Source organism: Lagopus leucura, unplaced genomic scaffold (assembly GCF_019238085.1).
Source record: "Lagopus leucura isolate 7727_CA_CO unplaced genomic scaffold, USGS_WTPT01 Super-Scaffold_739, whole genome shotgun sequence".
Classification (NCBI taxonomy): domain Eukaryota; kingdom Metazoa; phylum Chordata; class Aves; order Galliformes; family Phasianidae; genus Lagopus; species Lagopus leucura.
Genome location: NW_024962255.1, coordinates 21,887,472 through 21,902,088, shown reverse-complemented (window position 1 = coordinate 21,902,088; position 14,617 = coordinate 21,887,472). Strand labels below are relative to the sequence as shown.

The 14,617-nt window shown below is 58.2% G+C and overlaps 3 protein-coding genes across 3 annotated transcripts; 1 reads left to right on the top strand and 2 right to left on the bottom strand.

Moving 5' to 3' along the window:
* Window positions 1-864: 864 nt before the first annotated feature.
* On the bottom strand, window positions 865-9,760 carry RRP12 (ribosomal RNA processing 12 homolog). Its single transcript, XM_042863348.1, has 34 exons — window positions 9,610-9,760; window positions 9,030-9,265; window positions 8,847-8,930; window positions 8,598-8,674; window positions 8,369-8,474; window positions 8,166-8,282; window positions 7,922-8,060; window positions 7,624-7,751; window positions 7,256-7,354; window positions 7,087-7,178; window positions 6,902-7,013; window positions 6,650-6,747; window positions 6,455-6,569; window positions 6,237-6,379; window positions 5,882-6,003; window positions 5,701-5,765; window positions 5,439-5,601; window positions 5,168-5,322; window positions 4,944-5,011; window positions 4,661-4,754; window positions 4,412-4,570; window positions 4,252-4,332; window positions 4,081-4,186; window positions 3,883-3,990; window positions 3,624-3,781; window positions 3,376-3,467; window positions 3,133-3,288; window positions 2,789-2,958; window positions 2,589-2,705; window positions 2,447-2,496; window positions 2,152-2,230; window positions 1,852-1,919; window positions 1,424-1,506; window positions 865-1,223 (listed from the first exon to the last, which is right to left on the bottom strand). Exons 1-34 carry the CDS (start codon window positions 9,746-9,748, stop codon window positions 1,121-1,123), a joined length of 3,882 nt encoding a protein of 1,293 aa, XP_042719282.1. The 5' UTR covers window positions 9,749-9,760; the 3' UTR covers window positions 865-1,120.
* A 221-nt stretch (window positions 9,761-9,981) lies between these two features.
* Window positions 9,982-12,349, top strand: PGAM1 (phosphoglycerate mutase 1). The gene is made up of 4 exons (XM_042863024.1): window positions 9,982-10,182; window positions 10,354-10,628; window positions 11,053-11,233; window positions 11,337-12,349. The coding sequence occupies exons 1-4, from the start codon at window positions 10,044-10,046 to the stop codon at window positions 11,504-11,506; spliced, it is 765 nt and encodes a 254-aa protein (XP_042718958.1). The 5' UTR covers window positions 9,982-10,043; the 3' UTR covers window positions 11,507-12,349.
* Window positions 12,350-12,832: 483 nt separating this feature from the next.
* EXOSC1 (exosome component 1) lies at window positions 12,833-14,535 on the bottom strand. The gene is made up of 8 exons (XM_042863138.1): window positions 14,469-14,535; window positions 14,283-14,398; window positions 14,132-14,206; window positions 13,839-13,927; window positions 13,631-13,664; window positions 13,447-13,497; window positions 13,273-13,357; window positions 12,833-13,090 (listed from the first exon to the last, which is right to left on the bottom strand). The coding sequence occupies exons 1-8, from the start codon at window positions 14,497-14,499 to the stop codon at window positions 12,984-12,986; spliced, it is 588 nt and encodes a 195-aa protein (XP_042719072.1). The 5' UTR covers window positions 14,500-14,535; the 3' UTR covers window positions 12,833-12,983.
* Window positions 14,536-14,617: the final 82 nt, after the last annotated feature.

Sequence of the window (14,617 nt, the reverse complement as noted above, 5' to 3'; positions counted from 1 at the left end):
TGTAAGCCAAGGCTGCAAGCTGCCTTCTGGCAGGATCAGAGCAGCAGCACTTGGGCACCTCAGTGGCTCAAGGGTCCAAGAGAGACCCTGAGCAGTGCAGGATAGAGATAGTTCTCCAGCCAAGGCATAGCAATACCAGTACAACAGCTCCTCAGCTTTTAAAGGGATCTTGGAAAAAAAAAGAAAACAACCAAACAAAAAGAAGCAGAGAGCCACAAACTGGATTTGCAGCCTACAGAAAGCAGCCCACGGTAAGAGGCTGAACAAGCACAATCCCTTTAGCTTATTAGGAGACTGAAAAGCGTTGCAATTCCAGCATGTAAGCTACCATGATAGGAAATGACAAAGGACTAAAGGCTTTTTAATACAAAAGAGGAAGAAAGATACGTTCACAAATACATGCTCTTTGCATTGTGAGCCATGGGACCTGTATCCTCTATTTGCTACCCTCAGCTCCACTCTTTTCTTCAGCATGCTTTGGCCAAACACCATCTTTTGGGCTCAGCAGAAATAACTGGGTGAAAACAGCTGCTCATCTAACCTAGGCAGCTAAAGACCCGGAATTACTTGTGCTGCTGGGATGTGGTCAGAGCAGAGAAAAGGCTCCATCTCAGCTCTCCCAGGTAAGAGAAAAGCCCAGACACTGAGGTTAACAGCAGCACTTTTTCAGCCAGAAAAAAACATTGCAGCAAAACCCTTTCTGCCTTGCAGTAAGAGATGGGCAAAGCAGATGCAGAACCAGTGACAGCCACAGGACAGACACCACAGAGGGCTCCTGCTCCAGCTCCTCCATCCCAGGACCTGCTGCACTGCAGGGGACATGCTGTGTGAGGTGTTTGCAGGAAAGAAACGAGGAGTCCAGGCTGGATATTAACAGGAGATGTTTGTTAATACAGAGCTCATTACATGTTATTTACTTTCACTCACTCACACACACACACACACACACCTAGAGCAGTCACCTTACATCACCTTCTTTTAGGCACAGGAGGACAGGGCCAGGAGTCCACAGGGGTACCTTCCTAGGGAGTGTGCCCTCACAAAGTCCCTGTCCCCCTGTGCCTGCACACCTCAGGTTATCACCAGTCCTCAGGCAGGTGCACAGAGCATCCACAGCTCCTCAAGGGCGACGGTCCTTCAGCCGGTTCTTGCGCCCAGCCTTGGCCCCACGCTGGGCACCCTTCATCAGGCCCTTGAACTGACCTTGCATTTTTGCCTGCTTCCTGGAGGGAGGAAGGAGCAAGCAGACAGGTTAGTGTGGGTACAAGGCACAGTCCCTGCACAGGCCTGTGCAAAGTGGCTGCAATGAGCAACACAGAGGTGGGCAGGGAGCCCTCAGACCATGAAAAATGGTAACAGTGAACAGGATCAGACCCAGGATATCCCCCATTCCCTACCCCATGCCCTTCCTGCTCAGTCCCACCTTTTGTTGAGTTTAGCTCTATTCAGGGGGATGTAGGCATAGGGGTCGAGCTGGCCCTTCTTCTTCACATCACCTTTGCCTTTCTGTAGAATATACCAACATTGGATGAGATGCAGCACAAAGGGAAATGTGAGTGTTCCATTCTGGACAGCCCTGGTACACAGTCACATCAAAGGCTATGCTGCAACGGGGTGCCAGCTGTACATGTGGCTCCCAGGGCGGATCTCCCACCCAACTGATGCCACAGCACCAAGCACATGTGAGGTGAGCAGGAACTGCCAGGCAGGTTGGAAATATTAATGAGTACTGAGCATTGGGCAACTCCTTTTGGAGCACAGCGCTTCCTTGCCCCCAAGACCAGCAGAAATCCTGCCCCAGCAGAGCCAAGACATCTCTCCTCAAAACTCTGCCACCTCTTGGGCTCTCACCTTGGATCTGTACTCTGCACCAAAGGCTGGCTTCTTGTCCAGTGGCCGGTGGATCCCAGAGCCTCCAGCTAGAAAAGAGTGAGTATTGGAAAGGGGGGTCAAGGCCAGGCTTCTCCTCCCCACCTGCCATACTGGGGGAGCTGTTCCTGTTTCTGCCTCCAGCTCTTAGGTGAGAGGACAGAAGAGCAGCACAAAAGTGCAATAACTTTACACAAGCAAGCAACTCAGAGCCAGCTGCCTTGGAGCAGCCCAGCCTGTTCTGGCACCCTCAGAGTGGGCACAGACATGACATGCAATTACCTCTGTACTGAGAGTAGGTCCCAGTCTCTGGTTCATCATCATCTGGCTCTTCTCTGAACCGACGCTTCTGGCTTTTCTTCTGCAGAAAAAAGATACGGGGTCACTGCAGCTAGCTTGTCCTTACAGTGCTGTCCTTCCATGGGCCCACGACTTCCTGCTTCTTTCCATGGGACCCAGAGACCTTCCACACCCACCACACATCCTCTGTCCCACTGCAGCCTCCTGCCCCACTCTAAGCAGTTCCCAGGCAGTCACAGCTCAGGCATGCTGTGTTTCCCTTGCGCCCCACACTCACACTGCGAAGGCCCACTTCTTGCAGCACATCTGCCACTTCCTCGTCCACTCCTGGGGCACAGGACAAGGGAGTCAGTGCATACATACAGATGGGCAGGAAGAAAACCATACCAAGATTCAGAGCAAGTCCAGTTAGACAGTACCTTTGGCTTCATCATTGTCCACCTCTTCCTCCTCATCGTGGATGATCAGGCGCCCATCCTCAGACACCTGGAAGTCGTGCTTCACTCCTCTGGGCCTTTTCAGGCTTGGCTCAGTGGCTACACACAGAGATGAGTCAGGGCCTGGGGAAGGACCCACTCCCCAGTCAGCTGTACCCCACTACAAAAGTTCTGTTGCTCACCCAGCACTCGCTGGGACACATTGGGATCCAGGAAGTTGAGAGGCTCATCCTCTTCCCCTTCTTTCAGCCACGCTTGGCCCTTCTGCCGTGCTTGTTTCTTCCGCACCTTGCCCCGTTGCCGTTCCTCCTCTTCCTCCTCCTCCTCTGAGTCTGCCAGGATCTCCTCCATGCTGGGCACAAGGCAGAAAGCACAATGCAGGCAGAGCAAGGCAGAGATGCAAGCCCCAGCCTGCCCACAGCATCGTATGCCAATCCCAGTGATGCCATCAGCATCTCTACGGGTGTCACCCAAGCAGATCCAGCACCAGGCCCTCTGCTGAGGCTTCACCCCAGCCCATCTCTACCTGTCTCCTCTGGGCTGGGCTGGTGCTTCCTCCTCCTCTGTCTCTGCAGCTGCTTGCCTCAGGGCACGCTGCCTGTGGCTGCGAGCTTCAGCCTTGCGGATATTCACCAGAACCTTGTGGAACTCAGCTGGCAGCAGTCCCTGCACCAGCTCGAAGCTGAGGGGACAAAAAGCAATTAGTTCCTGCAGTGCAGTGCAGGAACTCCCACAGTACTCAGCACTGCTCCCAGCAGCCCCGGCTCACCCGAATTTGCGGATGAATCTGGTGAAGAGGTTTCTCAGCTTCATGCGGAAGTGGCGCCTCATGTCATCTGAAAGGCTGCCTATGGCCTCCAGCTGCCAGCACAGACAGACTTCTGAGGTTAGAGACCCCTGTCCTGAACACCTGGTCCCTCACCCTTCTCCTGCACCCCTCTTGCCACCTCCCTGCATCACTCACACCTATCCTACAGCAGCTCAGCTGTGCCCTCCCGCCCCGTGCGGTGCTCTCACCATAGTCTGGATGTGCTTGGCCAGCAGTGTGGTGTCAACCAGCAGCAGCACGACTTTAAGGAAGCCCAGAGCTGCCTTCACCACATCACGTGTGCGAGAGCCCAGCAGCAGGCAGATGTTCTGCAGCAGCTGCTCCACCACGCTCAGCTCCATGTAATCTGCAATGCAGCAGTGCTCAGTGTGCACTGGCAGGCACAGTCCTGTCCTGTTGCCTGGCAGTGCTGTGCCCCCATACTCTGTCCTTGCAGCTGTTGCTTACCTTTGAACTCAAAGAACAGGCGTGTGAGTGCCAGCACTGTGCAGCTGATCATGGTGACCGAACCCGTCAGCCCCGCGTAGACCAAGAGCAGGAACCGCTCCATAGCCTCTGCAAGAGGGGACAGCTCAGGACGTGGGGCAAGCATAGGTCTGACCCCCTGCATGAGAGCAGTGGTGGGGCTGAGCAACAGCTGCTTACCTTGGGAAGTGGGCCCAAAGCGGATGAAAGCATGTCCCATCTCCACCAGCAGCATGAAGGCATTCTTACGGGCTCCCACCGACACCTCCTTGGTGCACAGGATGACCTGGAGGCACAAAGCATGTCACAACCCCACAGTCACCCAAGTGTGCACCCAAGTCCCACACTCACCTCTGGGACCAGGGCAGTGATGAAGGGCTCATGCTCAGCTGAAAGCTGCTTTACAATGTGGAACAGGCACTTCAGCCGGGGCTGAGGAGAGAAAGAGCCCAGCACAGTCAGATACAGGGACACAGCCCTGTCCCCTTCCCACAGCAGCCCTCGCTCTCACCCTCTTGGCTGGGGACGCTGCGCTCTTGAGTGAATCCAGCAGCACTGCCTGTAAGTCTTCCAGGTGTGAGTGGACAAAGGCCTGGCACGGGGCATGCGGGGCAGCACATACTTCCTCCAGCACACGGTATGCCTTCTTCTGCATGCTGTGGTCCTTGCTCTGCATGGACAAGCAGTGACACTGCCATCAGGATGGCTTTTGGCACAGTGAGAGGCCTCGCTGTGCTGGTGAGGCTGGGAGCAAACTGACCTGGAGGGAAGGCTGGATAGTCTGGTACAGGGAGCCTAGGGCCTGCTCATTGGCATAGGGAGACATTGCCACAACCAGGTCCAGAATGGAGAGCCTGCAGCACAGAGGAATAAGGAGGAAGATAAGCACAGGGCCATCAACACTCCCCAACCAAGCTTAGGACTCTGCCTAGGAGCTCTGTTTGATGCATGAGAATGACGTATCCTACAGGAGACAGCTTGAGCGCTGCTCAGTAGGAGGGACCCAACAGATTCACCCTTCAGTATCAACCCCTGGGTGTTACCTGGCAAACTCTGTGCTCTCAGGACTGGTCAGTTTCTCACTGGCTTTCTGCAAGAACCCACACACCATCTGCAGGGCAGGCACAGAGTCAGTCATGCAGCCCCTCCCGCACCTATGCACACCTGGAGTCAAGCTGCAGGCTCTCCAGCTGGCTCAGCAAGACCTTCTAGTGCCAGAAGAAAACGGCTATGGCCAGCAGCCTGCCCCATATCCCCAGATACTCACCTGTGGGTCCGTGATGGTCAGATAGGCACGCACGGTGTCCAGCACAGAGCGCCGTTGACCACTGCTGCCTCCATCCTCCTCAGGTTGGCTATACACGTTGAATAGGATGGGCAGGAAATTTTTGGCAAAACGACCCACTTCTGCTCGCTCTGCATCTGGAGAAAGAAGGACAAGGGTGTGCGCATCAGCATCACAACCCACATCTGCCCTCACTGGGTCACTGTGGGGAACAGGGACGGTCCCCCCTGCCATGGCAATGTCTGTGCCCAACCTGTCCCACAGCCGTGGTGGATGAGGGTGCGTAGGGCCTGGCACACGGTGGGGCGGAGGTCCGGGCGCTCGCTAATGGCCATGCCCAGGGTGCGTGCCAGCCCCTTGAAAGCCTCCACCACGTCTGTGGGGCGGGTGCAGAAGCCAGGCAGCAGGGTCCAGACCTGGAAGCAAAGGAGTCAGTGGAAGACCAGCATCTCTCAGCCAGGACTCAGGCTAGCACTGCAGGTAGGCAGTGGTGGGGGCGGCGGGCACTCTGTTACCTGCCACTGCAGTGTGTCATAGATCTTGGATTCAAGGCTCTTCCCAGCTTGGGCAAACTCCAAGGCTGCAAAAGAGGAGAGGGAAATGAACAGAACAGTGGAGGTGGCTCTGCCCTGAGTGGAGCTCCTGCAGAGCACCCAACACTGCGCACCCAGAGCCCCGCCATCCACTGCTCCTCACCTCTGCTCTTCAGAGTGGCTGCCAAGGGCAGGAAGTAGCTGGTGAAGAAGCCAAGCCGTGTGCCCTGCACGTAGTCCCGCAGCACAGGCAGCAGCCAGCTGCGGGGGAAATCCAGAGTCTCCCTGCGGAGGGAGAAGAAGGTCAGGGGAGCATCAGACTTTAGGCATGGGGCACAGCCCCAGAGCTGGGCACAGTGAGACTCCAGGCAGCCGTCATAGCAGCTGAGGCCGGGAACTACACAAGGTGCCTGCTGTGATCAAGCAGACAAGCCCCAGCTGACAGAAGAAAATTTCTCTGCTAAAGATAAGCATCTGCTACCGCTGGACCCCCCAGACCAGCCCAGGGTCATGCTCACTCCTTGCCGTTGATCTGCAGGGGAACAGCTTCCAGCAGCACCTCGGGGCCCATGGCACCAACAGCAGCCCCCACCGCCTGGTCCACCTCAGTGGTGTAGGGGAAGTGCGGAGAGAGGCGCAGGTCACACAGGGACTGCAGGCACTGTGGGGACAAGCAGGAGGCTGAGCAAGGAGCCACCAGAGCGTACTGGCCCTGAAGACTCCCCATCTTGCTCACCTTCTTCATGATGGGATGGCACTGCTTCCCACACACCTCGAAGAAAACCTCCAGTACTTGCAGCACGCCATCCCATGCCGCATGGAAACGGTATGTCAGGCCTTCCTCCACCGACCTGACAAGGAGAGACAGGTGATGACAGGGACCGAGCTGGGCCCATGGTGACAGCCTCTCCCACCCACCACCGTTCCTCACCTGAACATCTTGCAAAGGTAGGAGCCAGGGGCTGGAGCAGATGCAGAGACATTGCCTAGTTCATCCATGTGGGGAGCAATGCACTCATTCAGGAGGGTCTGCAGACATGGAAACAGTTGGGTGCTGAGCTGTGCATGTGCCAGCCCAGGGCAGGACAGAGGACTAAGACCCAACACAGAGCAGCCTCAAGTGCCCAGGCAGATCCCAGATCCCAGCCTGGCCACAAGGACCTAGGCAGTGCACACTTGGTACCTCAAGGGTCTGTGCTGCAGCTGCCACCACCTGCGAGTGTGGGGACAGGAAGCAATTCATGGTGGCCGAGAAGAGACGGGGCAGGTGAGCCCAGCACAGGTCCTTCTGCAGTCTGGAGAAGAGAGAGAAGAATGGTGAGAGATGGAGCTCGGTCTTCCCTCTGCCCAGCGCCAGCCTCTCCCCACCTGCCCAGGTTGACGTGTGCCCTCTCCATGGTGGACAGCCAGGTGAGCAGCGGCTGCAGGTCACTGGCATTGGGCACGTAGTCGTACAGTGCCTAGGGTTGGGAGCAAAGTGGTGTTGGGAACAGTGGTGCCAGTAGCCCCATCCCTCCCTATCTGTCCCCGCACTCACGGTGATGATCTGGGCATTGAGCTCAGCTGGCAGGCAGGACGTGCTGGGCTGGGCACTGAATAGGCTATGGAAGGCCTGCATGGCACATGCTGTCACCAACTGCAAGGACATGTTGTCAGAAGAAACTGAACCTCCGTGCTTCACACTCCTACCCCCAAGCATGCTCTGCCCAACCCACAGGGACACCCCATCTCCACTGGGGCTTCCCATCTACGCCCCCCTTTTCTACAGTAGCCAACCAGCCAGCTCTGATTGGGATGCTCTGATTTCAGGTCCTGCAGATTCCCAGTAAGGCAGCCTGACGCCTGCCAGAGCTGAGGTAGAGGCACTGGCACAGGCGCTGTGTGCAGGGACGCAAAGGAACTGACCACATGGCTGAGGGTCATGACTCTGAGCAGGGTCTCACAGCATGTCTTCAGCACAGCCGCAGGGAAGCAGGGCAGCAGGTCCCGCAGGAGGGCCAGCACGTGCAGTGTGGTGGTAGCCTCCTTGGTGCCTGGTGGAGCAGAGCAGCACCCACACTTGTAACAACAGCCTTGGGCAGAGACCCCATGTCAGAGCTGGGGTGAACTGAAGCCCCGCTCTGGGAAGAAGGGAACAACAGAAAGATGGCTAAGGGCTCTCCTAAACTCTTGCAAAACCTCTTACTCTCTTGTCCCTACCTACCTCCAGCTTTTTCAATCTCCTGCACACAGAACTTGGCACTGGAGGGTGCCGCAGGATGGTGCTCAGGAGCCTCATCTCCAAACATGAACTCGCTCCCCCTCAGGACGGAGCACACACCGTGCTGAGCTGCTTTCCGAACCTGGAGGTGGGTGAATACAGGAGCATAGAAACCAAGGGCACAGAGAGCACAGCCAGCTCCAGAACCAAGCCACGGAGCAACACCCACGAGGTGCTGAGAACCCACCTTGGGTTTGGTGTGAACACAGAAGCTCAGCAAGCCGTGGTAGACTTGGAGGGTGACAGGGTAGCTCCACGCTGCCAAATCCTGTTTTCGCAGCAGTGTGGCCAGGCACGAGAGGACCTACAAGGAGACAGCAAGGATATTGGTATTACCTTACAGAGACCACCCTGAATGTGCCAAAGAGCCTGCCCCTCTCTGCAACTCACCCATCGCAGTGCAGAGGTGGAGCTGCTGCAGGCCTGTGAGGATATGATACTCATGAAGGCTTTTGAAGCGTCTGAGAACTTCTTTATGAGTACTGGACTGGGGACTCTGTGGGGAGAAAGGGCAAAGAGCAGGCAATCACATAGGGATTGGCACTCCCAGCCCACCCCTGGGACTGTGCCAGACCCCATCCTGCCGTGGCAGCTCTACCCACTCCAGTCAGCAGCTCACCGCTTCAAGACAAGGTTAAGCAAGTATGCAACAGCAGCCACTGACTCAGGGGAATCCACTGCCTCCAGCGTGGTCATCTGGGGAAAAAAGGAGGGGTTTGCAGCAGGCCAGCCTTTCCCAAAGTTTTGGGGAAGGGGATAGAGAAACAAAGGGCAACTCAACAGTGTCTCTTCTAGGGGATGCCCAAAGCCTCCAACACGAGCATAGCACCCCTGGGAGCTCCCATCAAACCCAGTGGTGGTCACTCACCAGTGCAGCAAAGTACTCAGTCTCAGTCTCTTTGCCCCCCTGTGAGCGGATCACATCTGTCACAGCTGCCAGCACGGCACAGATCTGCCACAACAGCAAGCGGAGCCGTCAGCACCCTTGGATTCTTGCTCAGGATGGGAGCTATGCCCAAGACCCCACACCCAGCCCCACTCTCCCTGGTACCTCTTTGTGTGCAGCAGAGTTGGACTCCCAGAAGCGCTGCACCTTGCTGAAGGTAACATTGGTGCAGTCGCTCAGCCCGCTCAGGAAGGTGCCGGAGGACTTCTGGGTGGCAGCCTCCCCAGCATCACCCTCCTCCATGGGCAACTGAGAGCTGTCAGTTGGCCGCTCCACACGCAAGGATCCTGACTGCAACTCATTGTGCAGCTTCACCGCATCCACCGTCAGATTGCTTTTCTCTGCCAGGTGAGCAGACTCGGGGTCAGGCTGTCCCACACCCCCACCACCCTCCCCTGCCAGTATGAGACGCGGATGTTGCTTTTGCCATAGGAAAAGCACTGAAACGAGGGGTGCAGAAGAGTGAGGCATTGAGTTTGGGATGAAACTCATTACTCAGAAGGTGCAGAGGCCCAGACACTGCTGCCCAGATAGCTGTGGGTGCCCCAGTTGGACGGGCCAGAGGCCTTGACGCAGCGGATGGCAACCAGACGACGGCAGGGGTCGGAAACGGGTGGGCTTTAAGGTCTTTTCCAACCCTGCGCCGCCCCCCATCGCGTCCCACCCCGGCCCCCAGGCCGCTCACCGGCAGGCCGGCTGTAGAAACGGCTTCGCGCGGCCAGGCGGTGCCGCCGAGTCTCGGGATTGCAGTCGCTGCTGTGTCCCTTCCGCCACCGCCGCAGCTTAGTGGCGGTACCCGCCCGCAGTCTCCCGCACCGCGCCATGCTCGCCCCAGCTCCACGTGCCGCCCCGCCCCGCCCTGCCTCACTTCCGCTTCCGGCTCCCGCCGCCATTTGCAGTGAGGGCAGCGGCGCCCACATCGCGGCGCGGTGACGTCACAACCCGAAGGTCGCGCCGCCCTTCGCGGCCCCGCCATGCGCTACGTGCTCCCTCGCCCGCCGCCTCCGTCTGCCTGCGCATGCGCGCCTCTCACTGCCCGGCGCGGGGCGGTGCGGGGTGGGTCAGTCGTGCGCGGCGGCGGCAGCGGGAGGAGCGTGAGAGCTGAGCGCCGGAGCAGCAATGGCAGCGCACCGCCTCGTGCTCGTCCGCCACGGCGAGAGCGCCTGGAACCTGGAGAACCGCTTCTGCGGGTGGTACGACGCCGACCTCAGCCCCGCCGGGCAGCACGAGGCGCGGCGCGGCGGAGAGGCCCTGCGAGGTACCAGCGAGCCCTGCGTTGAGCGGGCGGTGGGGCGGGCGGTGGGGCTGCGCCCGCCGGGCCCTGCGGCGGCCATCTCGGGGTGCGGCGGGGACCGGCGGTGCCCGTTATGCAACGGCGCGGCCTCGTGCGGCCTCTGACCCCACCAATCCTCCCCCCCCGCCTCCGCAGACGCCGGCTATGAGTTCGATATCTGCTTCACGTCGGTGCAGAAGAGGGCCATCCGCACCCTCTGGAACGTGCTGGACGCCATCGACCAGATGTGGCTGCCTGTGGTGCGGACGTGGCGCCTCAACGAGCGGCACTACGGGGCCCTCACCGGCCTTAACAAGGCCGAGACGGCTGCCAAGCACGGCGAGGCCCAGGTGAAGATCTGGAGGCGTTCCTTCGACGTCCCCCCGCCGCCCATGCAGTCAGACCACCCCTTCTTCAGCACCATCAGCAAGGTAAGGGGCTGCCAGGAGCCTGGGGAGCCTCGTGGCACAGGCCTCCCACGCTGCCCTTCGCTCTCCGGTTGCAGCATCGGTGACAGGGGCTGGACTGAGGCCATCCTGTGCTCTCCGTGCAGAGGATGAATCCCATGGGATGGCACAGAGTCAAGGGGAGACGTTAATCATTAGTCCTGCAGCCAAAGCTTGGGTGTTTGCTCAGCAGCAAGCACCGTGCTATTGCCCTCAGGCAGGGTCGGCAGCTGGAGGCAAATCCCAAAGCACTTTCTCGTGGGTGTATAGCTATAAGCCATTTCCACTCCTGTTCTCAGTCACTGTTCTCAGCACTCAGCCCCTAGTACCACCTTTCCATTCTGTACGGCTGCTGGTGTAGCCCCTGAGGGTGCTGAGCTGTGATGCAGGTGTGGTGGTGTTACTGCAGGATCGTCGCTATGCTGACCTGACAGAGGACCAGCTGCCCACATGTGAGAGCCTGAAGGACACCATTGCCCGGGCCCTGCCCTTCTGGAATGAGGAAATCGTCCCACAGATCAAGGAGGGCAAGAGAGTCCTTATTGCAGCCCATGGCAACAGCCTGCGGGGGATTGTCAAACACTTGGAAGGTACTGCAGCTCTGCACGCTGCTTGGGATCCCCCACTGCTCTGGCTCCACATGAGCAGGGCTTTCCCTTGCCCTCCCTTTGAGTAACCATCCTCTGTTTGCAGGCATGTCAGAAGAGGCCATCATGGAGCTGAACCTGCCCACCGGCATCCCAATTGTGTATGAATTGGACAAGAACCTGAAGCCCATCAAGCCCATGCAGTTCCTAGGAGATGAGGAGACAGTGCGCAAGGCCATGGAGGCTGTCGCTGCTCAGGGCAAAGTCAAGAAATGAGGCAGGTGTGCAAACTAGCAAGTAGATGAGTCCCCTCCGTCCCCACCCCTCTGTGCACACCCCACAGCTGTAGGAACTTGGAGCTGCAGAGCTGGAGCAGGGAGCAGCTCCCCAGGACTAGGCCCCTTCCCTCTGCAGCAGGATCACCTCTGCAGGCAGCCTGGGAGCTGGGGATGAGGGGCTGTGTGCACAGGGGTCTGGTGTGAAAGGGAGTCCTTGCTCTGCCAGGCAGCAACTGCAGCCCTATGTTGTGTGTTCCCAGCCCTTGGGGGGATGCTCTCAAGCAATCTTTTGCCATGCCTGGCTTCTCTTGCTTCCCCGGCAGCTCTTGTCACTGTTACTGTAGTTCTGTTGCTTGGTTTAGTTATTCCAGGAGCACAACAGGAGCGGTGGGACGTGGGCAGGAGGGGGCAGCAACCAAGACGGGTGCCTAGTCCCCTTGTGGCTGTGTGGCACAAAGACTAGTATGCTTAGATACCAAATGGGTAGTACTGTGGTGCATGCTCCTGTTGTAGTACAGCACCCAGTAGTAGTACTTGCAAACCCTGACCCAGCTCTACCAGCCAATGCTTTAACTTATTGCTTTTGGACAAAGGAAGGAGCGTGTTGTCTGGGAATTTGTATTTGCCATGTGCTTCCTCCAGCCAAAGCCAACCCTAGTCCTGCCTCATGGAGGTGGTGTAGATGCCATTGTGTCCCCAACCCACAAACATGTACTTGGCACTGTCACTGTAGCCTCCCCCACTGCTGCTGTAGTGAGCCTGGGCTTGCACTGGGTCAATCTAACTGTCCAGCAGTACCAGTTGTCTTGTTCCAGTTCAATAAAATATTAATATGCAATAATTAATGCCTGTGTTTTTCTGTGCCGCTGCGCCATGTGCTCCTGGGCCACATGGAGCTCCCACTTTGCCTACTGCCTTCTTTCCTGTGCTACCACGTGTTTGTGATGCAGAAGTTGCTGCTGACTTGTGGGTGCAGGAAGTGCTTGGGCTCTGCACAGCAAAGCACAGTTCTGCAATCCTTGCTGCTGAAGAGTGATTCACTGCGACTCATCAGTGGTTTACTGCCTCTGGCGTGTGCCACACCCTTGGCCTAATGCAGGGCATGTTTGACCTGAGGTGATAAGGGGCCCTGGAGAGGAGTGCAACAGCCACAGCCTGTGCTGAGTACCACTCACTGTTTTTCACTGTTCAACATTTCACTGTTCCCCTTCCCCAGCCCCAGGCTGGGAACATGCTTCCTCACCCCTGCACTGCTCTCTGAAACAGCCCCATCCAGCAGCTCCAGAGCAATCTGTATGGGCAGTAACTGAGCAGAACACAAAGCTCTCAAAAAAGAAAAAACATTTATTACCTACAGCACAAATACAAAATCCATCCTGCTGTTCCAGTCTCTCAAGTGTGGAGCTGCATGGAAGCTGCTGGACCCCACCACAGCGGCCCTCCCTCCTGGAGTCCCCGTGCCCCTGAGGGGGCTGCTAGGTCTGCAGGAACTGCGGCTGCACGCGGGCCACCTTACGGAAGTCCTTGGTGTGTGTCTGTGGGCACTGCATCTCACACCAGCTGATAGGAACCATCTGCACCCCTGCAGGCATCCCCAGTCAGCAGGTTTCCTTCCTGCTTACTTTTTTTTCATATTTCCCATCCCCAGCAGTGCAAGGCCTCCTCTTGGGCCCCCCAAGGCTCAGCAGTGGGAGGAAAGAAGGAGGGTGCTTGCTCCCCAAGCTGCATCAGCTGCTCCCCACATAGAGAAGGGGTGATTCCTACCTGCCTCGCTGCGTGCCACTACCACACCCAGCTCATTCTCTGCTGTGCTCAGCAGGTAGTTGGACTGTGCATCCCCCAGTGAGATCTGGTTGGGTGTGGGTTAAGAGAAAAACTCTCTTGCCAATACAAACCCTCCAGGCCTGTGGGCCTGCCCAGCGTGATGGGAAAGGATACAACTTTGGCTAGAACTATATCACCAGGCCGAAAACTCTTGTAGACTTCTACCTGTGTGGGAAGGAAGGGACAGGAGTGCATGGAGAATGCAGGTATTTCTTAATAGTCACTACAGGCAGCAGAAGGATGAGAGCTGGAGAGGTGGAAGCTGCAATGGCACTGAACCCAGCAATGCCCTGCTGACCTTATCCTTCTCAGTGGCTCGAATGTCTTCCCTCCTGGAAAAGGAGACACAGGAATGTGATACCAGAGAGAGCAAGCAGGAGCTGCCCCAGCCTGTCTGGACACTGGCCAGACCTCGCTAGATGTTTCCAGGCAGCTGCCCTCACCCAGCTGGCCAGCGCCAGGCAGGCAGCCCGCCCTAAGCAGCATGCCCCCTGCCCTTTCCCTACCGTATGGTGCCGCGAAAGGTGGATTTCAGCGGTGTGGAGCCAACATACAGGATGTTCACTTTGGCAAACCGGGAGTTGATGCTGCACACCTGCACAGAGGGACAGCAGGCAGTCAGTGCCTGTGCAGTGCAGGCTGGGCCCGGAGTTTACTGCCCGTTTACTGCTCTGCTGCTCTCTGTCCCCGCCGCTCTAGCCACTGCCCTCCACGCAGAGTTCTGTAAGGAAAGCACAGAGCCCCCGGCCACAGGCACGCACAGGGACACGCGAGGGGCCGTCCCACCCCCGGCACCTACCTTGCACGTCACCACGGCCCCCACGCCGGGCAGCAGCTGCGCCTCCGCGTCCCGCACCACCGACACCACGGGCAGCTGCGAAGCACACACAGGCTCAGCTCGGGGCCGCCCACGCCCGCCCCGCACCCCCGGATTCCCGCTCCGCGCTCACCCCGCCGCCCTCGGCACATTTCTGCAGGCAGCCAGCCAGCGAGGCGAAGATGGAGCCGTGCCGCGCGTAGGTCCCGCTGCCCGCCGAGGCCTCCTCCGTGCTGCACAGCCGCTCGCCTGCGGGACGCTCGCTCAGCGCCGGTGCCGTCCGGCCCGGCCTCCCCCAGCAGCACGGCCCCACACTCACCGGGCACGCAATACCGAGCCGGCGGCGCCATGTTCCGTGTCGCGCGTGAGCCCACAAAGAGCCCTCCTCCTATTGGCTCTCAGCGGCGGGGCCGCGCTATAAGCGGCATGCCTATTGGCTTGCCTTTATCCCTAGGGAGAAGTGGTGGC

Coding starts and splice junctions, on each gene's coding strand:
- PGAM1 (XM_042863024.1), top strand. CDS start 10,044: ATGGCAGCGCACCGCCTCGTGCTCGTCCGCCACGGCGAGAGCGCCTGG. Junction 10,629..11,052: donor TCTTCAGCACCATCAGCAAG/GTAAGGGGCTGC, acceptor GTGTTACTGCAG/GATCGTCGCTATGCTGACCT. Junction 11,234..11,336: donor GATTGTCAAACACTTGGAAG/GTACTGCAGCTC, acceptor CTCTGTTTGCAG/GCATGTCAGAAGAGGCCATC.
- RRP12 (XM_042863348.1), bottom strand. CDS start 9,748: ATGGCGCGGTGCGGGAGACTGCGGGCGGGTACCGCCACTAAGCTGCGG. Junction 8,931..9,029: donor ACTCTGCTGCACACAAAGAG/GTACCAGGGAGA, acceptor CTGTTGTGGCAG/ATCTGTGCCGTGCTGGCAGC. Junction 4,333..4,411: donor CAGCGTCCCCAGCCAAGAGG/GTGAGAGCGAGG, acceptor TTCTCTCCTCAG/CCCCGGCTGAAGTGCCTGTT.
- EXOSC1 (XM_042863138.1), bottom strand. CDS start 14,499: ATGGCGCCGCCGGCTCGGTATTGCGTGCCCG. Junction 13,928..14,131: donor GGGCCGTGGTGACGTGCAAG/GTAGGTGCCGGG, acceptor CCCTCTGTGCAG/GTGTGCAGCATCAACTCCCG. Junction 13,498..13,630: donor GAGCCACTGAGAAGGATAAG/GTCAGCAGGGCA, acceptor CTTCCCACACAG/GTAGAAGTCTACAAGAGTTT.